Here is a 23,446-nt window from a genome sequence, read left to right on the forward strand (position 1 = left end):
AAAAATTTAGAATAAAATATTTTATAAATTTATATGTTATATTTTGTTAAAACATATCTATAATATCAATTTTAAATTTTAATATAAAATATATTGATAGATTTGATATCCAAAATCAAAAATTAAATTTAATTCACGATTTAAACTCAAATTTAAATTTTAATGTAAAATAGATGGATAGAGCATATTGATATTCTGTCAAAAATTTGGATAAGTATGAATTTATTTCTATTTTAGTGATTAAAAAAAATAAACAAATTTTGAATTAAAATATAGATTCACAATAAATATTTTTCGGTTGGCAAAATTTGAATAAGTATATATATTTTTTATTTTAGAGGTAAAGATAAATTAAAAGTTTGTTTTATTATGTTATTTATTTTACGTAAGAAAAAAGGAATTAAATTTTTTTCCTTAAAAATGGGTCTGCTTAGAGATAAAAAAAATAAAAAAAATTCATAGTAGATATTTTTAGATTGGTAAAAATTTGGATAAGCATAAATTTATAAATTATACTTATCTTTTCATAATTTGTACTATTTCAATAATTAAATACCGCCGTGTATGCTAGTATGTAAAGTATTATAAATTTATTTATCAGTATACCATTAACCACAGGAAGATAAGTGTGACATCTTAAACTTTCAAACTTAAAATTTAACTACTATATAAGTTGTCTAATCTATAAAATGTGAAAATTTTATTTATCCGCGGAGCATTCGTCTTTTATTTTTTTTGGATTACTCGGAACCCTCCTGTAGATTTTTTTAATTATTATATGCCGTTGTTGTTAGTAACTTGCAACATATTCGACAACGGTATAGATAACAACTTCTTTCAAAAAAAAAAAAAAAATTACTCACGCCTTATACAACATAAAATAAAATTTTAAGAATAACGTTATATGTGAATTCAGTAACTTAACGAATTTTATTTATTTATATATAATCAAGCAAAACCGGTGAAGTTATCCACGCATTGCGGCGGGCTTTTTTGATCAACTCTCTTGCTTTTTCGATCAACTTCGACTTAAGCACATATATCAAATGGCTTAAACGAGGAGCAGCCGACAACGGTTTTACATCTCAAGACCAAAGCCTCACCGACGAACTTCAACTTCTGCAACCCTCCTTTGTGACCAACGAGATCAGCTCAGAATATAACCAACAGTTTGTGCATGGTACATCAGCCCTTAGGAAGTGATTCTTGCCGTAGATCTTCTTCTTCTTCTTCTTCTTCAACAGCCCAAAATTTGCTTTTGAGGTCCTCAATGTTTAGAGAGCTAGCTAGTGGAGAAGAATCTGAATACAGTTAGTAGCGAAGGGATTGAAGTAGCGGAGCGAAAGGATGAGAGGGAGCAATTGCGTGATGAGTGCAATGCCATCTTCTATATTGAAGATGGTGATGAGCTACAGCTTTGCTATTCTTAAGGCGACAATAGGCAATATATATTTCAAGCTGCAAGACATCGCAGCTCACATTGAGGAATCCCTTTGGAACTGTTTGCGAGCGTTGCATACGGCAGACTCACTAATATTAGGAGATTAGTAATAACTTATCACAGAAACACAATTGATCTCTACTAAGTCTGTCGTTCAGTTTGATTAAAAAAGGGCCGTTAATTTTGGATTTTCTTCCTTCCGAGTTGTATATTCTTCAATTTGAATTCGAGTAATGGATTTGCTTACGGTGAAAGAAGAGATAAAGATAGAGAGAGCCAGAAGAAAATATGCGAATGAGGAAAATCATAGTACTTTTCACTCGATTTTTAAAAAAAAAAAAGAAAAAAGAAAAAATGAGAAATGAAAAGGAAAAAAGTACTATTGCTTTAGACAGGGGATGCGATGTGCTAAGAGGCGGATCTAAAACCAGAGGATTAAAATTCACAAATTTGTGTTAAGAGGAACAACCAAAAACAGAGGATTAAAATTCATAAATTTTCCACATTGTCCCCAGAAAAATTTTAGAAAATAACTAGCGTGAAGAAAATCAACTAAGTAGCCACCTAATAATTTTAAACAAATTGCTCAGCTTTGACAAGCCGAGCTTATATGCCTATACAGACGCCTACCTATTAATAGAAGAAAGAGATATGAAACAATAAAAAATAGACACAAAGGTTCGAAGAACAAACTCTACGCTGGCTGTTTTTTCTGTACCCCGAATCAATATCATTTAGCAAGACGAGATCAGCGCCAGAGTCGCAGAATTTCCTGATTCAGAGCGCCTTGCAACATTCCCCGATTCTTCTGAGTCCACTAGTTGCAGCAGACCCTGCAAAGAAGGAAAAAAGAAATGATCCAGTAAGTCGACCAACTTTAATCTATTGCTGTGCCAAACTAAAAATTGAAAGCAGTATATCATTAAGTTATATGGTAGGCAATACATCCGCCAAATTTAGATATGATCATCGGAATTTGATGAATGGCCAAACATTTGTTGCAAAAAATAGTGCAGCAGCTAAAGAGAAAAGAATTCTGGCTAAGTTGCCAGTTATGGGTGGCTAATTGGAAAAAAGCTACCTTCAAACTTCCAGATTCCAGCAAAAAAAACTTTGGGGACATCCAATCTAGTTATATAGTAGTGATTAGCAAGGTAAAGAGAAAAGAACATGCTACTGCAAACTATATGAAAACAGGCAACCTATGTATATGACACCTACAGGTAGTAAATAAGATTTACACACGGAAGAGTTATCTGCAGAACTGAACAAGTGAGACAAATGAAGAGAACATGTAAAACCATGGAAATTAGTTTGAGTGGAAGGTCTACCCGTTTCTCTTCCATCACACTAATCTTATCACCCTGCAGAAATAGGAAGTGTATTTAACATGAAAAACAAATCACATCGCCAGGTTGGAAAAAAAAACAAAAAAAGTTCAAGCTCTGTGTAACTCAATTACATAAGCTCACCAGATTCTGAACTAATTGAGTGATGGCCTTTATATCTGAGCCTGTACTCATGCGTGCATCAGTAACCTGTGTTAAACAATAGGAACTAGGATTTTTGAGAAACAATTTTGCAAAGGATGTTATTAAAAAAAAAAAACAAAGGAAGTTGATTTAGCATATTTGTTTATTGCGACTTGCACTTTACTGCCGAAGATACTAAAACCTATATTTAACCCCCTCAACATTTAGACCATCAGCACTTAACCACCTTTCATTACATTTTCCATTAGGGAACTATTGTATAAATGTAAAATTAGAGAGAAATTACTAAAACAAGTAAACTAGGTTTTAAGATTATATTTCAATATTTATAACAGTTTGAAGGTAAATGTGACAGGAGAGGTTTAACTTCTAACACAGTAAACACTGAGGATTTATACGTGCACATAGCGCTTTTTTCTTTTTCCCCTTTTTCTTTTCTTATCCTTTCTCTTTTTTATTTTGGCATTCTAGCCATTGTTTACAGAGAAAAAAAGAGTGAAGTGACTTACTAGATACTAAACTTTCCGAAAAAGGGATAAAATGAGAGGGAGGAAAAAGAGAAAGAAATGAGAAGAAATCAACAGCTTGTTTACCCACGATATAAAAGATCTGTTAAGCTTCATCTTTCGCATTATCAAACTAAAAAACCAGTTAGATTTTCTGACAGCACAAGAAGTATTACCTCCTGTTCTATTTTTTCAGCAATGTGCTTTTGCTCATCTAGTTTATCATCCAACCTGTTAATTTGCTGAGTCAGATGCCTCATAGCTCCCTGGAAGACACATAAAATGTTTTAGGAGCTGAGTAAGTTAAATAGTAACTAAATGTTCTGATTATATACTCGACTAGCATTAGGCACATGCATTGCAAATGTACTCGCCATTGGTAGAAGATCATTGTCAATATCCACATCTGGATTGCTAATGAAAGGTTCAAAAGTCCTATTTCTATAGAAATATTGATTGAGGAGAAAAAGAAAAATGGGCGCACTTCAAATTTGCCACTGCTTAACACCACTAACAATTTAGCATCAGTTCCACATAAGTAATCAAGATTGTCAGTTACTTTCTGAAAACCTTTTTTCTTTCCCTGAAAAATCTAAGATTGTCAGTTACTTCGAGAATGTACAACAAAAGTTTCCCCATTGCAATGGTTCAGATTACAGAAGGAGAAAACAAAAAAATACTGATCGAATGAAGCACAGGTAGTACTCACAGAAAGAGAAGCAGAGACTTGCTCCAATTTTTTTGTCATGCTTGAAACATCATTTGCCATATTTCGTTTGGTGACATACATGAAGTTGGAAAGAGAGATACCCTAGTCAAAAAGAAAGTTGATTTATCAATAAGAAACCGCATTGAAATAGGATATAAAACAAAAAACAAGAGAATAAAATAAAGAAATAATCAGACTGAATTATGACCCTGTGAGTCGAAAACAAAATTTTGTGTTGATTCATAAAGAAGAAACCACATTGAAACAGAAGAATTGAGGTAAGGACGAAATAATAGCAAGAGAACAAAAAACTAATATATTTGATATTTTGAAGTGCTTTTTTCAGTCCTCGAGATAATAGAAAGAACTTACTTTCCACCACATGTATCCACAGCCTAATCCTCCCAAGGTGGCAGCTGGTAATATAAGTGTTGTTAATCCTGTGGAAAGAACGAATTCTATTAGTCAAGATTATACAGTAATTACTGCTGGAAAGTGACAGTTTTTGGCAACAATATTTTACTTTATTGTTGTTTGTGTGCTTTTCTTTCACTTGAATTTTCACTGGAACCTTACAACGTACCTGTCAGGCCTGAATTTCCGCCTGAATTTCCATTGTGAACAGTCGTAGAATATGTGGGAAGACGTTTCCAGACCTCCAAGAGCAACTTTTGCACCTACAAAATATAGAAGGAAACATTACAGTAAGTATAAGATTCGATGAAAAATTATAGATGCACCTACTTAATATGGAGTAAGTTCAAAAATCTAGAATTGACATAGCAATGGCACCTGACGGCCGGGACATTCCTTGATCCCCCAACATATGTTTAGAATAGTAAGTTTTGTAACTTCCATTTGTATTGTCCAAATTTTAATATATCATACCATTTCATTTACCGACTTGAAACGTTTGCATGACCTTTGTTTATTTATAGCACCATAGTACAAACTTGATAAAATGAATTCTGTATATTTTTTCTAGAAATTTAACAAATATTTTATTTTTTAAAAATTGTATATGTTTGGTAAATTTTAACAATTTGCCAACAATGGATTACATGAACTGTACCCGGACATGCATATGCTCAATGTGATACTTGGAAGCCTGCAGATTGCATAAGCATTTCAATACATTGCTAAGAACAAGTTCCACTAGCCCAGTATTAGGTTGAGAAGATGACAATTGATCAAAATAAAAAGTTCTCTCCTAGTAGCCTTCTATTACTGGAGATTTTCTCTACCAAACGACAACAGTAAATACACAATTGAGGAAAGTCAAGAGGGAGAGATACTACAGGATTGTATATGCCATGAGGAATCTACATTCCTTTCTTATATGATATTTAAAAAGTTAATAGCAAAGTGCAATTTCAACAGTCCCCTAATCTTCAAAATGCTCAATTTTAGTAATCAACAAGCACTAGTACACACATTACAATTCAGCGAGCATGTAAGCGACAATTAAAAGTATCCTGCATCAAGAACCACAAGTAACAACATATGCCCAACAAGCGTCTTTATATCCCACAGTATGCAGTCGCAGAAACAATTATATAAGCACTAAGAATATCATGAATAAACCACACTAATCCCCTTAAACGTGGGTTATTCTAAAGTAAAGAGATCACCTGAGGACCAAAACTTTCAAACCATTCATCAACAGCATCAGTTCCTTTCTCAAGAATTTCAAACAATTTAACAACAGCATCAGTTACTTTCTCTCCAGAGTTCCCCACTCCCTTGAGCGTGTCCTACACAACAATTAGACTACAATAAGTTTCTACATTTATCAATGTAAATAACTGATTCCACTACAACATCATCGACAATGACAACGGCAATTACAGTTCAACTGAGAAATTTCATACAAATCAAAGCAAGTACATTTTATTCGGGATTAGAGAGAAGTATATAACGGAATCTGATTTCAACCTGAAGCTCCGCCAGTATATCATGCCACCTCCCATCCCGTACCAAAGTCGAACCAGCAAGCCCTAGAAAACGAGTATAAACACATCAGATCAACATATTAAGCACTCAAATCGAATCGTGCGTTGATCCGACGAAGAAGTAAACAAATGAGCAAACAAGGGCGGGCAAATCACCTGCACCGGCCAAGAGACTGGCTCTCGAGAGCCCTATCACCACCCGCATTGCCATTGTTGTGCACCGTGCTCTTCTACGAAACCCTAAAAAATCCTTCTCCTCCTCTTCGTCGGGGTGATACTCGGAGGGGTTTGGTCGTGGAAGCGAGAGCGACGAGAGAGGCGGTATTAAATTTGGTTTATATTTATAGTTATCTGAATAGGAGTTAAATTCCAATCTAATTAAGATTAGATATAATTTAAATTAAAATTTAACATATATCGATTATGAGTCGAAATTTAATTTAAATTGAATTAGATTAGACTTATATTTAAAAATACAATTAAATTAGAGTTCTTCAACTTTTATTGTCTTGTGGTTCGGGTCTCGTAGGACCGTCCCCATTAAATTAGACCCGACCCAGACCCAGACCCGAAATGTTGAACGGATCTCGCTTCGGGTCCGGACCTCGTATCGGATTCGGGTTCTAATCGGCAACCCAAATTACAAAACAAGCCCTTCAAAACCCTACTCGCGCGGTCCTCGACTCTCCTCCTCTCTTCACCTTCCTCTCTGGGAGAGCTCCGAGCAGAGACGATCATGGCGCCTCCTCCTCCTCGTCGCACGGGGGTTGCGAAGCGGCGTATGAGGAGCAAGGACGCGGCGGAGAGATCAGCCTACTTCGCTCGGAGGGAGGCGGCGGCGGTGCTCCGCCGCGTGCTCCGCGGGGACGCGCGGCGACGCGCCACCGCTTCAATCAAGTCGCTCGTCTATTCCCCCTCCGTTCGCAACAAAAAGGCCACACTAGCGCTCGTTTGCCAAACCCTAAAGTGTAATTATGAGTCTTAAACCTTACTCTCCATTGCCCTGTTGTATCGATCGTCTCTTAATCACATATTAAATCGCGCGACATTGTATTTTGTTCTTTTGATCGCTATGAAACTAGGTTTGTGATAGCGGAACCTTTTACCTATCTTTTACACTAGAACTTCCTTGTTGGTCTATATGTTTTCTACAGTAATTTTCTTAGATTTGATAAAAATAGGCTGGTGTAATTTGGTTAGCTCGGATGTTGCATATTTAGCTGCTTTTTAGTTTTGTTAATGTTTGTGTTTGTGATATAGAGAGGAAGCCCTGTCGTTCTTCCCGGTGTTATTAACAATGCTGATTCTTTGATTTTTTTTTTTTTTTTTGGTGTCATGATTTTACAAGAGATTTTAGTGTATAATGCAAGTTTTGATGATTACTACCTGCTGTTACCCATGCTTTTATTTAGCAATTTAATCCCTGATTATGTTTTCTGACCCTCTGCGTTTGCTAGTTATGGTGTATTGGCATACCATCATTAGACATGCTCTAAAGTCTAAACAAAACATTTTGCTGTGTTGTATGCAGTCATATGTGTCATCCTGTTCTCTTTATATTTTGGTAGTCAAATCTGATTTTTGTTTTTTTTGTTTTTCTCTCTCCTTTGCCTTATGATTCAGATCTCCCGCTTCTTAAGGATGCTTTAAGAGAATCTGATATACTGAGCAACAAGTGGAAGGTGAAGAAATATTTATTTCCTTTCTTTCATTATTTGCTATCCCTAATTAATTTCTGTGGGACACACTATATTTTTGCATTCTACTTGTGTTATCTGTCAGTACAGATGCTTATGCTGTTGCTTGAATTCTGGTTGTTCATTTGGTATTGTCTCTTGTTTCTTGCAGAAACAGGAGGAATTAATATATGTAACTGCTTATGATATTCTGTTCGGGCAGGTGTGTACCTTATTTTTTCTGTTTCTTAATAAATTCTCAATAGAGTTACCGGCTGTACCTAGCATAATTGGCTAAGGGTCTGATGGTTAGTATCCGAGGTCCTAAATTCGAAGCCTAATTGCTTCACATTTCTAGTTGAACTCATTTCTAAAAAAATGAACAAAGTGAATAGCACGGTACCTTTATCTCTCAAAACAAAAAAAAATCTCAATTAAGTTGATATCTGACCAGATTAATGTTGTGAATGACTGTCGAAAATTGCAGCACATATTTTCCAACTCAAGATCTTTTCATTTCATGAACCAATGGAAAGTGCTAACTGGTGGATTTGGTTGCTGACTATTCTTAGGATGTGATCTTTTGGGCCCTTTAATTAATCTATGCTCCTAAAATTGTACTGATTTAGAGTGATTTCTTTTAGGATATTGCAATTTCTGGCTCTGTTGAAAAGTTTCTTATGCTCCATAAAGGCTCTCTTCAGTCATCTTTAGCACAACTTTGCACCGCAAGGAAAGTCAAGTGTGTTGCAGATTTACTCCTGGATAAGCATTCGCCTGGTATTCACTGTTGCACTTGAGTCATATAATATGTTCGGTGCTAGAACTTGACCTTTAACTATTACTAGTGGGGTCCTGAATGACTCGTAAGTTTGCCTTCCCTAACAGACTAACCTGTATGCTTTGTTGACTGTAGTTCTAAGTTCGTGATTTTGGAGAATGCCCTTAACTAATATCTATAACTTTTGTTTTGTCATAATGTGGCACTCAGTCTGCATATCAATTAGTGGGCAAATTAATAAAATATATTTTGAAGTTCAGGATATTGAAGAAGAATTCTCTTTCAATTATGCACACTATTTTGCTTATAAAGGAGTCAGGAACATAACTTGAATGCTACTTCTTAGTTGTGATTCCATGCTTATGGCAGCTGTTTTCTTGGCCTTGCAGATTTAGGCAAACCTCGATATGTGCGCATTAACACACTGAAAATTGATACTGAGTCTGTTATACAAGAATTTGGAAAAATAACAATGGTAATCTCTCTTCCACACACTTATTTTTTTAATCCATTGTCTCCTGCTATTTTGCTCGGTTTTCCTTCCGAATTGAAAGTGAAAATAGAACTTGTGTAACTGATATTTTTCATGGTGCGAAGAGCATATCGTGCGTACCAGAACTTCTTGTGCCAATAGTAGAACAACAAGCAAAGTTGACACTCAAAATTATATACAGCAAACTCCATTCATAGGTTTTGCAAGCTATGGAACTGCATCTGCTCTTGTAAAAGGAAACAAGTTCTCCTGAAACACATAGAATATAGGATGATTTCTTGTGTGAGTTTACAAATGGATGCATGATTGCCTGCTAATGTGACTTTCATTTATTGTATTTTATTTTTGAGGACAAGTTTTCTATTGGATAGTTGGTCATGCTTACAAATTGGTACTCTGGACCTCTGGGCAGGTCAGAAAAGATGACATGGTTCCCGACATGTTGGTTCTCCCAGCAGGGATTGATTTGCATGACCATCCTTTGGTTGTCAATGGTAGCGTATTTTTGCAGGTAAGCTGCTTGAATATAATTCCACTGTTTTTTGGTTTCTCTTATCCATTATTTGCTCTCTTTGTTTTCTATTGCCTTCTCAAGAAATCTGCTTCAGATTATGGCTAGATATTTTGAAGAACAATTTCACAGAAAAAGAATATTCGTCCCCCTTCAGTGTATGTAAAAGGTCTTGATAACATTCTTGAAGTTTACAACTTGTTAGCAATTAATCCCTTCTATTGAAACAAACAAAACGAGGAGGCCATTAATATATAGGAGGAAATATCTATACAATCCTTATATCCACTTCATCTGCAATAGAGTATTAAGCTTCAGTTCTCTTTTGTTTCCTTCCCGGTAAGAAATAGTTCAACATTAATCTTTCTAAGTAGATAAGTTTGAATATTGTCGCGCTTTGTTCCTAATGTTTTATCATCTCTTAATGCAGGTAAAGCGATCGAGCAGGGGATAGCTTATGTGCTTATGCTTGTTGCACTGCTTATTATTTATCTTACCCATTAATTAATGCTTTATGGCTGCATTTGTCATCCTTATTTTTTTCGTACATTCCTCGTCCCTATTATTGGAATATTTGTCGCAACATGTACATTTCCAAGTTTGTAATTCTTGTAAACTAGAGTTGAAAGCCTAGTTATGGCAAAGTGTGGAATTTTTTTTTGTTTTGGTACTTTTAAGTATAGGGAAGGACCCTATATTATATGTATGTAACTTTTTTTTCATTCTTTGTATTTGTAACACTTTGTGATTTAATTCCACATGTTGTATCTTTTGCCCGTGCAATCCTATCGAGGCTCCAAGTCAATACATTACAAAATTAACTATCCCAACTAAGCCATCCATTTCCTAAATCCTTTCATCAACCACACAAACAAGAAGGAAAAAAAAAAAAAAAAAAAAGAAGAAATCTCCTGGGATTGTATCAAAATTCCATAGAGCATTTTTGGACTAATTGGAACCCTCCTACTAATGAAGAATCTCAAATTTACTATTCACAGGACAAGAGAAATGAAAAAAGTTCAACAAAGATTGAGAGAGAGAGAGAGAGAGAGAACTAGCTCTTAGGATCTTGGGACCGCTGAAGATCGTCGCCATGCGCCGGGTGGCCTGGGAATTTCAGTGTCAGCAGCCATGAGAGAGAGAGAGAGAACTAGCTCTTAGGATCTTGGGACGCTGAAGATCGTCGCCATGCGCCGGGTGGCCTGGGGATAGAGAGAGAACTAGCTCTTAGGATCTTGGGACGCTGAAGATCGTCGCCATGCGCCGGGTGGCCTGGGGATTTCAGTGTCAGCAGCCATTTGAGCCCTGGCTCATGCTCGACTACCGCTGGAGATCGTCGCCGTGCGCCGGGTGGCGGCGTAGCCTGAGGGCCTTCATGAGTTTCTCCTGCACGGCGCCGTTTTTTAAGCAGTCTAAAACCAACGAAGAAAGCGGCGGCGATGACTGTCACGGCGGCGACTGTCGCAGCCGCGATGGCGGCTTTGCTGAATTGTTCAGAAGTTTCGGATCCTTCAATGATTGCTTCATTGCATTCATCGTTCGCTTCATCGCATTCATCGTTGCGAGGCAATGTACTGCCGCCGTGGCCACCACCCTTCGGTCTTTTCTTAGTTCTACAACAAATTGAAGATCGAGAGTGATCAAGGATAGTTCTGACTAATTAACAAGTAAAAAATTCTTCTATACTTATACCTGTTTCTTGTTTGTCGCCTAAGACGGATTTTCTTGAACAACCTGAAGCTCACGTACCATGCCAGCGTAATTGATATTGCAATCACTGAGGATCTCCCCTTTCGAATCTTGATAGCAGGGCCTCGACGTTTCTTTGCATGGATCAGTGGCAACATACCGCCGCTGCCGCCCCCCATCTTGACCCTGCATGCATGAATGAAAGAGAGAGTGAGAGATGGTGTTCTCTGCACCTCCTCTTAACAGTTCTTCAGGAGGCATGAAATCTCTTCTCTGCACCTCCTATTTGACTTCAAACCAACACCTCACAAGTCACAACTCTCAATACTAAAGAAGATTTCTTTTTTTTCTATGTGTCAAATGTAGCTTTCGATTTAATACTGCACATGTAAAGATTTATATAGTACAATTCACCAATAGGCGAGAATTTATCAATACAACAATTAGGAAATAGAGGTAAGAATCTGGCTAATGATTCTTGGAAAAAAATGGAAACATGAATACACAACTGTTGGTGAATCAACACCAATCAAGAGTCAATAGAGCATTGACTGTGACAGTGAGATCAAGATGAATTTGACGAGAAATCAGGCTACAGATTCCCAAAGAAGGACAATGTAATCATGCTCAATAACAGAATCATACATCCTTATATCAGACAACACAAGCACGATTAAGAAGATAATTAACAGTTCAAAAACTAGACATGCTAATTATACATATTAATGAACTAATATCAGCAAAAGAGGCTTTATCAAATCTTATTCAAATCTTTGACTCTTCGGATTAAGCATAGATAATTCAAAGACTCGTAAACAAACCACAGATCTAAACAGCTATATATTTCTAAAGAAAGAACAGCTATTAACATGCATAAAACAGAATCATATGCTGATATCAAACTGGACCATCATGATTCAAAAGATAACATTCTAGTGAAAATCATCAAAGGAGTCTTCTCAAATCCTATTCGAATCTTTGAATCTTCGGATCAAGCACAAATAGATCAAAAACTAGTACAAGAACCACAAAGACCTAAAAATTTCGGTAATCCAACTGAAAATGCTTTACCCTAACAACACTAACGATCAAATTGTAAAATAGTTAGGGTTTCTCCCATTGAGATTCATCAAATGATCAAATCAATGATAAAAAGAAGCAATCTCCAGTTCCGATTAAAGGAAACCGCGAAGAGGAGATGTTTACCTTCAATTCGCTCAGGTTTTCTAGATCCTTGCGAAGCCAAGATTATGAGGGGAGACACAGAGAAGTTCCTTGTGAAGCCTCGGAGAGAGAGAGAGAGAGAGAGTTGTGAAGCCTCGGGGAGAGAGAGAGAGAGAGAGAGAGAGAGAGAGAGTTGGAGGGTTATATTTATACCCAATCTGAAATGCGGAGTGGGCGGGAGAGGGACTGAGGGAGGTGGTGACTTTTTGCAACTTAGTCCTTAAATATTTGTGTATTTCAATAAAGGCACTATGTTGCTGTTTACCTTTATATAAACCATATTCTTCACAACCTTTCTTACACTTTATAATTATAAGTAATAATAATTAAATTAGAACCCCGAAGGAACCAAATGTGTGCAAATTACTATTTCAAACATAAAATATGAATTTTTTAAATGATTATAAAATATTTAGTATTATAAATTTTTCTTAGGGCTACAAAAAAAATTTATTATAACTTTTCCTAAAAATCCTACTAAATAGTGCTTTATTAAATAACATTTTATTATATAATGGATTCTTAGTTTTCAAAAATTATGATAATAATTTATATAAGAAGTCAAGTATATTTTTTATATAATTTATACTTACAATCTCATAAATATTCAAAAATATTATTTTATATTTACGTCGATTCAAACAAAAAAAAAATTTTGAGATTTGCTTTAACATTAATATGTGGGTTTACTTGTGCTGTAGCAAGAGAAGTAGGTTAAAAGGTAGTCTTATTCTTCAACAATATTAGTTGATTGGAGTGGTGGAACATGAAATATCCATAATTATATAGGTTTGGGTGCCTGCTTAACCACTTTAGAATAGCTTCTCTACTTGAGAAGTAGAGCCCAGTTGTTTGGCAAAACATAAGTTTGAATATTCCGCTTGTAATAGGAAGCTGCAATGATGCTGAAAAGCATAAGCTTTAGTTTGAAGCTTGTACTTCTATGCATCTGCACCGAGGTTTGTGTTATAAATTTGTGTTTGGCTTTGTAATTATAGGTGGAAAGAGAAAGGGGGATCACAGTTAAGGCGCAAACAGCAACCATGTTCCACTAACACACCGTTGGTGGCACTAATTCTTCTGATAAACAAGATTCCCCAAGTTTTCTACTAAATCTCATCGACACTCCGGGTCACGTGGACTTCAGCTACGAGGTCTCAAGATCTCTTGCGGCTTGCCAGGGTGCTCTTTTAGTAGTTGATGCTGCCCAAGGAGTCCAAGCACAAACAGTGGTTAATTTTCATCTTGCATTCGAGTCGAACCTAACCATAATCCCTGTAATTAACAAAATTGATCAGCCTACTGCTGATCCTGAACGTGTTAAATCTCAATTAATGTCTCTATTTGATCTTGATCCTGAAGATGCTCTTCTCACTTCTGCGAAGACCGGTAAAGGCCTTGACCAAGTCCTGCCTGCTGTTATAGAGCGAATACCTTCTCCAGATGGAAAGCGTGTGATTCACCTTTACGGATGCTTTTATTAGATTCGTACTACGATGAATATAAAGGAGTGATCTGCCATGTCGCTGTTGTTGATGGTGCTCTTCGAAAAGGCGATAAGATTGGTTCAGCTGCAATCTCACAGACTTATGAGGTTCTAGATGTGGGTATAATGCACCCAGAACTTACCTCGACTGGAGTTCTATTCACTGGACAAGTTGGTTATGTTGTAAGTGGTATGCATTCAACAAAAGAGGCACTTGTTGGCGATACGCTTTACCATGCCCAGTTCACAGTAGACCCACTCCCAGGTGCGGCACTGCATCTTATTGCTTTTCGAAGTTATGATTATTTACAAAGTTAGGCCCTGATCTTTGACCGTTGATTTCAATTCCATCCCTATAGTTTCAATTGCACCAGTTTAGTCTTTGATGCCATCTGAAGGAGTGCCATGCCAGCACAACTATCGGACAGCTCAAGTCAAAAAGATTTAAGGACAAAATTAAAATCCGAGAAAATTTTCAGTGTTGAAATTTAAACAGAGATCGAACTAGAGGGACCAAGTTGAAGCTCTGAAGATATTAAATTTGGGGTTGAACTTTAGGGACTTTAGTCTTACAATCACAAATGCGAGTCACATTTAAGTAAACTAAATTTGTAGTTAACCCTTGAAATCAAGTTTTTCTTTTGTTGGGAGCATAACCAATAAAATTTAGTATCTTTATGAGATTTGGCTGGTAATCAAGGAGTTTGTAGCATTTTAGTTACAATCAGTCTTTCAGGTTTCAAGCCTGCGAAGCATATGGTGTTCTCTGGTCTCTATCCGGCTGATGGATCTGATTTTGATGCTCTTAACCATGCAATAGAGAGACTGACATGCAATGATGCGAGTGTATCAGTCATGAAAGAGACCAGTACTGCACTAGGCATGGGATTTAGGTACTTTTCTCATGCATTTAATATACCATTTTGTTTCTTCTTCTTTTTTCTGTTGTACTTCCACATATAGATTTTGCATATGAGTGTCATATCTCATCATCTCATGGGCAGGTGTGGCTTCCTGGGTTTGCTTCACATGGATGTCTTTCATCAACGGCTTGAACAAGTATAGTATCTCTTTCTCTGCTTGTTTGTTCTTGGTTTTGGGAATCTTGCTGTTATTCAACCATTCATTGATCAAACCTCTGTTTCCATTATCTAACCTCTATTTTTATTGACTCGATGTTCTCCCAAATTCATCCAATCTAGTAACCGTGTAAATCAAATTAGGACTTATGACTAACTTTTCCTTGACACTTTTTGGTACTATATACATAATATAGGAATATGGAGCTCGAGTAATATCAACAATACCAACCGTACCGTATATTTTTGAGTATGCAGATGGAAGGTACGATTTACTGTGTAATATTAGATTAGCAACCTATAAACTTAATTATGTCATCCAATTCTGCTTTCCTTTTTCAGTAAAATACAAGTCCAGAATCCTGCTGCACTGGCTTCAAATCCTGGAAAACGTGTAACTGCTTGTTGGGAGCCGGCTGTTATTGCGACTATTATTATTCCTAGTGAGTAAGCTCTGCTTCCTTATTCTTATACTCTTCGAGACTTCCTCTGATGCATGCTATTTGCTTATCTTAAATGACCATTTCGAGTTTTATCATATAACTATTCCATACATATTCAGGTATGTGGGACCTATTATTACACCTTTGTTCAGAAAGAAGTGGAGAGCAGCTAGAATATTCATTCATTGACAGGTAATATTTGTTAAAGATAAATGGATATTGATTTCGTTTACTTGTATGCTCTTTTATATTTGGTAATTCATTATAACTTGCAGTCAACGTGCTCTTATGAAATATCGGTTGCCACTGAGGGAAATTATTGTGGACTTCTACAATGAATTGAAAAGTATAACATCTCGATATGCCACCTTTGATTACGAAGATTCTGAGTAAGTCTTTGCTTACACTCTCAACCCGCCAGTTTGTATAGAAGTGACATTCATACTCTCAACTTTGTTGAGTGTTATTCTTGTTTATTGATGTTTCTTTTTTCCCGTTGTGTGGTCTTAGTGATTAGCAACTCGTGAAATCTGAACTCTCAAAGCCTCATGTTTATAAGATATGCATCATTTAATGAAGCAGCAATATATTCTAAAAATCGTAGAATTGTCCATTGTTTTTCTAATGTCTGTTGTATCTTGACATTTTCACTTTTTTTTATCTCACTTGACAGGTACCAAAAATCAGATCTGGTAAAACTGGACGTCCTCCTCAATGGCCAACCTGTCGATGCTATGGCAACTATAGTTCATAGTCTGAAGGCGCAAAGGGTCGGCCGTGGATTGGTGGATAAACTTAAGAAGTTGATAGACAGACAAATGTTTGACATAACCATACAAGCGGCAATTGGTTCCAAAGTTGTTGCCAGGGAAACGTAAGACATTAACACATCTTATAGAATTATATTGGAAATTTTTGTGGTAAACCTTGAAAATTTCCTTTTCATTTAGGGAAAAAATAACAGAAAAAGGAAATCTCTATGTTATATATTCTGCATCTTACAGCCTCTCAGCGATGAGAAAGAATGTTCTAGCAAAATGCTATGGTGGTGATGTCACTCGGAAGAAGAAGCTTTTGGAAAAGCAGAAGGAAGGGAAGAAACGCATGAAGCACATTGGCTCTGTCGATATACCACAAGAAGCATTTCATGAGCTGTTCAAGATCTCTTGAATGTAAAGTAGGTGAGTTTGCAAATTGCTGCTTGAAAAAGTTCGTCTTCTTATTTAGGAGAATTTATTGCCTGGATGTGCTCCACCCCATCCAGCCACCACATCCAGCCATAGACCGAACGTTTTAAATGCCATCCATTCCAATTTAAATTATTTTCTTTGGGAGCGACGGGATGGAAAGTAGAGATGTGATTATTTGAATGGAGGGCGGACCACTAGGTAGTTCATGGCTGGGGCGGTGAATCGATATTTTCTGCCCTGTGATTCCAGTGATAAAGTAGAGTGACAAAGTAGCACTTAAGTTGGTAAAGCTGAAAAGATTATTCTAGAATTATAACTTGAGCTTCGGGGATCTTCACAGCCTCCATGGGGAGCTCCGTTAACAACTATTACACAAAGTGCCTAATAAACCGTTACTCCGAGTAGATGTCAAGCATTTCGTAAACAAAAGCCATGGCATCGAGTATCTACTGTGGAGAGGCTAAATTGATGTTTTTGAACTAAAAAAAATATGAGTTCTAATTTGAAATTTCCAGTTCTTTTATGGCTAAAAGCTGGTGGACAGTTTCAGTGAAGAGCGATGAATGACTCTCACCGCATTTGTGCAGAAGCTCCAGCATTTATCTTATAGTTGTGTTATATTGTTTGGTTAAAATCTTAGATGATGAAATGTTTGATGATTATGAACTAATGCCTTTGTGCTAGCAACATATTTGTCTATTTACTCAGAGAAATTGCGGTGAGAAAAGGTTTCCTCTCAAGATGCAGCAGAACATGTCGCCTAAATGCTTCAGTTCATAACAAGTTTAGAGGAAATATAAGTAGGGCAGGGGGCTGTATCGATCTACGACAACAACAACCTGATGAACCATGCGGCATTCACTAAGTTATCATCATTATATTCTTTCAAGGAGTTGGTCATCAATAAATTTGTTTTGCCTAAATGAAATGAACGAAAGGAACTTTGATGTTAGCAGCACATTGTAACATTATCTTAATTTTACCTGGAGCGTGGATAAACTACTACACATTAGCTGATATTTGACTGCTGGTTATATAATTGTGAACGCCATACGCGTGTCATCAACCTTTTATGCTTCAGCAGTGATAGCATGTTAAGATGGTACAAAGTAAACTATCTTAAAAATCATGAAAGAATGTGCGGTACTTATCTTAAATTTCTTACCGGAAACTAAGGAGAAAAAAAAAGAACACAGAACGATCATCAAGAAGCCACAAGCACACAGGGCATTACAGCACAGCTTAGTAAGTACTGAGCACAAGCTTCATTGAATAAATATTCAAAAAAAAAAAAGAAAGTACCAATCATCTGCGACCCACCACACACACAAAAAGAAAAAAGAAAAAAAAAAGGAAAACAGAGCATTAAAACAAAACCTGAAACTCTAAGATGACCCTAAAAAATGGGAAAAAAAAATAGGCCTCTAAGTTTACTATCTCGCTTGTATCACTTGTATCATGGTTAATACCCAAAACTTTGCTCTCTTTTTTTTATATATATTTTTTTTATTTTTTTTATTTGTAAAGGCCACTGAAGCAGTATCAAGATCAATCCATGCCAAAGATAAATAAATTCTAAACCACAAGCTTCAGTCATTCAAGGATAATGAGCCAAGCTGATTGACAGCATCTGAGCCCGCAACATGAGCCTGTTGTAGAACTTCCACAGCTTCTGCGACTTTGCTCTGAAGATCATCGGGCGATTCTATGAGGTGGAGTACCTCGGTTTGATCCATCTCGAGCAGCATGCCTGTAACTTTACCAGCTTGCTCTCGCTCTATTCGTTCAACGAGTGGGTACAATTGCTCACCCAGAATCTGTAAAATTCATGTACAATAGAAATTGCATAATTAGATTAGCGAAAGCGTTCAGATGGTTTTTTCACCATCNTTTTTTTTTTTTTTTTTTTTTTTTTTTTTGTGCTAGATATACTGTGGTTTTATAATGGCCTTATACCGGTTGGGTTTGTCCTTTGTCCAACTCAGTCTCTTTTTTTTCCCTTTAATTGCATTAAATTTGATGTCTCAAAAATAGTTTTTTATTTAGGAAATTATTTTGCTCAATTGTTCTGTGCATAGAGAAGTTTTGTGGATTTACTTTCCGTTGTTTGTTCCTTAACATACTTGAAAGATGTGGACATAATTCGGGGTGACTTTTTGGATATCAATCCAGGAGATCCCTTATTTGCAAAGGTAATTTCTCGACTTACAATTCCCGTAACAAAAATATGTAGGGTAGTGCTTATTTTTAGAAGAAATACTGAAAACTTGCTGCAGAAGATGGCTCTTATAAAGAATATATGAGTCGATTCCCACAAAGTATGATGTGTTCTTTGCTTAATAAGAAAACCAAGCTGTTTGACTTGTTGGTTTTGTTGACCCACATCAGCTGAATTTATTTCAAATCCATATTTGTTTGGACCAACAAGTATGCTATCAACCTCGTTCCTAGCTAATCCTACATGTAAGTTACAATCAGAGAAGTTCTGATAGCACTTGCATCCTTTCTTTTTTTGGAATTAACAATGCTGCACAGGTCCATGCGATACTTTTGGATCCTTCATGCTCTGGATCTGGAATCTCTGTTGAGAGATTAGATCACCTGCTCCCATCACATTCTGCAGGTTAAATACCTGTCCTTGCTGTAGTTTTTTTGACACCATTTTTTTTTTTTAATAGCATCTCAAGCAGTCATGTTCAGAAAACCTATATAGAGCAATATTTTTATTGTATGCTTATTTTTATTGTATGCTTTGTCAGGGAAATGATCTCTATCGCTTGACTCATTTTGATTTCGTATTTTCTTTCTAAATTTACATCTCTGCTGGGATATTTTCGCTGAACTATGATGCCTTTGTGCTAGCAACTTAATGGTCCATTTGGCAAGTTATTATGTTTTGTGTAACTAATTCCACAACTTTTCTTTGCCGCATAGGGAATGGCATCGACATTGCTAACAGTAGAAGAATCAATAAACTTGCTGCTTTTCAGAGAAAAGCTCTTGAGCACGCATTGTCATGTAAGTTACCTTTTATCGGTTCTGCCACTGTAATTCATATTCCTGTTTAAGTTCCTTTGGTTCTTCTATGAAACCGTTATGTGTTATAACTCTCTGTGATGGCATCACTTATCGATTTTGTCATCTATGTGAAAACCATGATGATCGGCGGACACCTGCCTCTGTTGAAAATTTCCATTTAGTTGTGAAATATTCAGACGTGCTATTAATTTATTTTTCATTAAAATATCTGCGATTATGCAGAAACCATAATACTGTGAGGACATTATGCTAATCCTTTTCTGTGTGTGTACTCTTCAATGCAGTCCCGTTAGTTGAGAGAGTAGTTTACAGTACGTGCTCTATCCACCAAGAAGAGAATGAGGATGTTGTCAAGTCTGTTCTTCCTTTAGCAGCATCCCTTGGTTTTGAGTTGGCATCTCCTTTTCCACAGTGGCATCACCGCGGCCTCCCACTTTTTGAAGGATGTATGCCTTTTTTTATGTCATGAAATGAATTATTCCATAACACTTCTTTCAGAAATTATCTTTGTAATAACACCATTTATCTGCCTTGTCCTCAGCTGAACATCTACTAAGGACAGATCCTGCTGATAACTTGGAGGGCTTCTTTATCGCATTATTTGTGAGGAAGCATCTACCTGATGGGAATTTTCATCCGGAACAATGCAAGCAGCGGTGTCCTTCTTCGGAAAATAAGCATCATAGGAAAAGGAAAAGGAAAAGACTCATGCCATTAACTGTCTTACGAATGTCGCGGAGGTTGCTCTTCCATTCTGCTTTATTAACACCAAGTAGGATTTAAAAACTAAGGGAAGATCACGTTTCCGGGTCAAACACCGAGATGGATACCTCCAGGTACTATAGTTCTCCGTGGCGTTGAGTGCTCCACTGCAAAACTGTGCAAAGGCTACTGTGTTGCATTCGATTTTTATTACGGTTCAGTAGGAATCTGACCGTCATCGGTTGCTCCTCCTGGCATATGTTAGTACGAGCTAACATGCTCTGCCGAAGTGAAATATATTAAAATAAAAAATTATTTCTCATCCCAAAAAAGAAACATATTAAAAAAAAAAAGAAAAAAAAAAGAAGAATCTCACAACAAGGATTTTAATTATTCTACTAAGGCCGTTCGCATTCCCAGCCCTTCATAAGGGCAACAAACACGTACATGCCAAAACAGAGACACAATTCGCAACACAACAGAAGCCACGCACGCACGCACGCACGCACGCACAATCTCGCTTAGAAAACCAAAACACTACTGAGATCCAGAGCCACTACTACTGCCATATAAGGACCCACAGACCCACTACGCAATTAAAGCAGTTTATTAATTCCCCCGATTACGATTTACGAGGCGAGGTGGGGTGGAAGGTTCAGGCAACCTTCACCTCGATGGTCTTGGGCTTCTTGGGCTCCGGGGGCGGAACCTTGTCGACGGTGACGGTGAGCACCCCGTCGCGGCACACGGCGGTGATGGCGTCGACGTTGGCGTCCTCGGGGAGCACGAACCTCCGCATGAGCTTCCCCATCCTCCGCTCCATCCGCAGGTACTTGGCCCCCTCCTTCTCCTCTTCGTCTCCTCCTCCTCCTCCTCTCTTCCTCTCGCCGCTGATGACGAGGACGCGGCCCTCCTCGACCTCGACCTTGATCTCCCCCGATTTCACCCCGGGCATGTCCACCACGAACACGTAGGCGTTGGGCAGCTCCTTCACGTCCGCGGGGGTCGACGCCATTGCCCTCGCGTCGCGCACGTACTTCCGCGTCGGCGCGTTGAAGGTCTTCTCCGTCTCCTCCGGGATCTCCATCAGCTGCTGCAGCGTCGAGAGCAGCGGGTTCTCCAGCCCAAACACGCGCACGTCCATTGTTTTCTTTTCCTTGTCGAATCGAAGGCCCGATGCAGGTTTTCTCTCCTCTCGTCGATCTGAGGGGAGAGGGATGGGGGGGTTCGGGAGAATTTAAAGTGCGAGGGGAGAGAGGAAGAAGGTGATGGATGGAATTACCTTTAGCTTCGTCTGGGGGTGTGGAGTAGGATCGAGAACGCGATGGAAGGTTCGGTTTGTTTCTAGAAGTTCCGAGATCGTTCTCTTCGAATCCTCCTAGGAGAAGTGGAATTTCGGCCCATTAGTGAGCCCAAATCACTTCATACCACCCCAAAAAGAAAACAATCACTTTATAGTTATCCGGCCCAAACTCTCAACCCGGTACGAGCAGGAAATTAATTGTGTGAACTTTTTTAGTGCCTAATATCGTGGTCCACATAACGAAACATTTACTTATTATTTCAACATCTTCTTCTAACAAAAAGCATTTACTAGTGCAACTCTTATATTTCCCCCTCTACCCCGCGAGCTGCAGATTTACATTCTCTTCTTGTAGCAACAAGGAGAGGAAAAAACCAAAAAAAAAAAAAAAAAAACACCCTCTTATAAGTGATCCATCCACATCAAACACTAACAAAACCATGCAGATATATACATGAAGTTAACCATTCGTACGTGTATATGCATCCCTTTCTCTTCTCCTCACCCAGCCTTAACCTCAAATGTCTTGCGCTTCTTCGGCTCCGGTGCCGGCGGCATCCGCTCCTTATACACCGCGGATACGCTATCGAGGTTCGCCGTCTCCGGCGGGAAGTTGCGCACGAACTTTCCCACCCTTCTCTCCGTCCTCAAATACTTCACCCCCTCGTCGTCCGCCGCCCGCCTCTGCTCCCCGGATATCACCAGCAGCTTGCCGTCCTCCAGGCGGACTGTGACGTCCTCGCGGCTCGCCCCGGGCACGTCAACGGCGATCACGAGCTGCCATTGGGGAGCTCGAGCACGTCCGTCGGCGCATTCACCACCGCCGCCTTCTTCGCCTGCGCGGGAGCGTTGGGAGCGTCCGACGTCGCCTGCTGCAGCGCCGAGAGCAAGGGGTGGTCGTCGACGCCCACCACAATGTCCGTCTCTTCTCTTCGTTTTCTTCGCGTAATAACCAATAACAATAGCAGCTTCTTTAGAAGAGGTAGTGTTGTGCAGCATCCACCGCCTTACGTAGTCTCTGCTGTTTCTTATAGAAGGGTGGCGCTGAGTTTAGGTGTTGCCACGTGGTACTCGGATGCAGGACACGTGGCGTGTTGCCAGGACGGAGCTATGTCGAGGCCCAAGGTGGCCATGACCCCCTCAACTTCTCAGTAGAGGCCCAAGGACCCATGACCCCCTCAACTTCTCAATATTTACTTAATGGTCCTTCATAGTTTTTTTTTTTTTGGCTCATGGATAGCTTAGTTTTTCAATATTTACTTAATAGTATGGTACCAACATAACACACACACTCTCTCTCTCTCTCTCTCCCTCTCCTAATCAGTATATTTTTTTACAGGTGAAAATACATTAACGAGTTTCTTACTTATAAAGTATTTTGTAATGTATTTCTCTACTCTAAAAATTTTATTTAATAATTTTTTAAACTTTTATTTATCTTAGATAAGATCTTTTATTTGACTAAATTAAGGATTGCACTAAATTTAATAACTATATTAATTTTATTTAGTAAAAAAATTAAGATATTACTGTTAAATGTAGTAAAATTTTTAAATTATTTTAATATAATAATATAAATAGAATAATTAGAAGTTAAATATATGAAAATAAAAATAATAATGTTCATGTTTTTACATTATTTGTTTTATTAATAATTTTTTTAATAAAAAATTTTCGATTAGAAAAAATCTTGTTTATTATTTACTTATTACTAAAGTTTCTATTTGAA

At 37.7% G+C, this 23,446-nt stretch overlaps 7 protein-coding genes across 15 annotated transcripts; 3 read left to right on the top strand and 4 right to left on the bottom strand.

The window, feature by feature from the left end:
- Positions 865-6,438, bottom strand: LOC109716092. 9 transcript variants are annotated; one of them, XR_002217829.1, is made up of 11 exons: positions 6,258-6,438; positions 6,085-6,146; positions 5,781-5,903; positions 4,733-4,826; positions 4,522-4,589; positions 4,150-4,251; positions 3,617-3,706; positions 2,914-2,979; positions 2,663-2,805; positions 2,160-2,274; positions 865-1,286 (listed from the first exon to the last, which is right to left on the bottom strand). XR_002217829.1 is itself a non-coding variant. In XM_020241407.1 (11 exons), the coding sequence occupies exons 1-10, from the start codon at positions 6,310-6,312 to the stop codon at positions 2,176-2,178; spliced, it is 792 nt and encodes a 263-aa protein (XP_020096996.1). In that variant the 5' UTR covers positions 6,313-6,435; the 3' UTR covers positions 865-1,301; positions 2,160-2,175. The 9 variants fall into 9 exon arrangements, 7 of the variants coding, with proteins under 7 accessions (XP_020096996.1, XP_020096997.1, XP_020096995.1 ...); XR_002217830.1 differs by having other exon boundaries at positions 865-1,301; XM_020241407.1 differs by having other exon boundaries at positions 865-1,301; positions 2,773-2,805; positions 6,258-6,435.
- On the top strand, positions 6,779-9,670 carry LOC109716597 (probable 28S rRNA (cytosine-C(5))-methyltransferase). Its single transcript, XM_020242128.1, has 6 exons — positions 6,779-7,069; positions 7,725-7,783; positions 7,950-8,000; positions 8,422-8,557; positions 8,948-9,033; positions 9,464-9,670. The coding sequence occupies exons 1-6, from the start codon at positions 6,838-6,840 to the stop codon at positions 9,668-9,670; spliced, it is 771 nt and encodes a 256-aa protein (XP_020097717.1). The 5' UTR covers positions 6,779-6,837.
- LOC109716378 lies at positions 10,517-12,508 on the bottom strand. Its single transcript, XM_020241783.1, has 3 exons — positions 12,458-12,508; positions 11,255-11,437; positions 10,517-11,175 (listed from the first exon to the last, which is right to left on the bottom strand). Exons 2-3 carry the CDS (start codon positions 11,428-11,430, stop codon positions 10,713-10,715), a joined length of 639 nt encoding a protein of 212 aa, XP_020097372.1. The 5' UTR covers positions 11,431-11,437; positions 12,458-12,508; the 3' UTR covers positions 10,517-10,712.
- LOC109716598 (translation factor GUF1 homolog, mitochondrial-like) lies at positions 13,375-17,636 on the top strand. Its single transcript, XM_020242130.1, is given in 13 exon segments — positions 13,375-13,410; positions 13,474-13,926; positions 13,929-14,226; positions 14,698-14,854; positions 14,966-15,020; positions 15,238-15,305; positions 15,383-15,487; positions 15,603-15,624; positions 15,626-15,675; positions 15,759-15,872; positions 16,157-16,357; positions 16,488-16,664; positions 17,382-17,636. Coding segments are annotated over 12 exon segments (1,725 nt in total). The 3' UTR covers positions 16,654-16,664; positions 17,382-17,636.
- Positions 17,802-20,729, top strand: LOC109716599 (putative NOL1/NOP2/Sun domain family member 5B). The gene is made up of 7 exons (XM_020242131.1): positions 17,802-17,816; positions 18,332-18,469; positions 18,752-18,865; positions 19,209-19,296; positions 19,608-19,691; positions 19,997-20,158; positions 20,254-20,729. Exons 1-7 carry the CDS (start codon positions 17,802-17,804, stop codon positions 20,493-20,495), a joined length of 843 nt encoding a protein of 280 aa, XP_020097720.1. The 3' UTR covers positions 20,496-20,729.
- On the bottom strand, positions 20,797-21,674 carry LOC109716380 (17.1 kDa class II heat shock protein-like). The gene has a single exon (XM_020241785.1). It carries the CDS (start codon positions 21,556-21,558, stop codon positions 21,070-21,072), a length of 489 nt encoding a protein of 162 aa, XP_020097374.1. The 5' UTR covers positions 21,559-21,674; the 3' UTR covers positions 20,797-21,069.
- Positions 21,566-22,990, bottom strand: LOC109716379 (19.0 kDa class II heat shock protein-like). Its single transcript, XM_020241784.1, has one exon. The coding sequence runs from the start codon at positions 22,714-22,716 to the stop codon at positions 22,219-22,221; it is 498 nt and encodes a 165-aa protein (XP_020097373.1). The 5' UTR covers positions 22,717-22,990; the 3' UTR covers positions 21,566-22,218.

Source organism: Ananas comosus, linkage group 10, assembly GCF_001540865.1.
Source record: "Ananas comosus cultivar F153 linkage group 10, ASM154086v1, whole genome shotgun sequence".
Classification (NCBI taxonomy): domain Eukaryota; kingdom Viridiplantae; phylum Streptophyta; class Magnoliopsida; order Poales; family Bromeliaceae; genus Ananas; species Ananas comosus.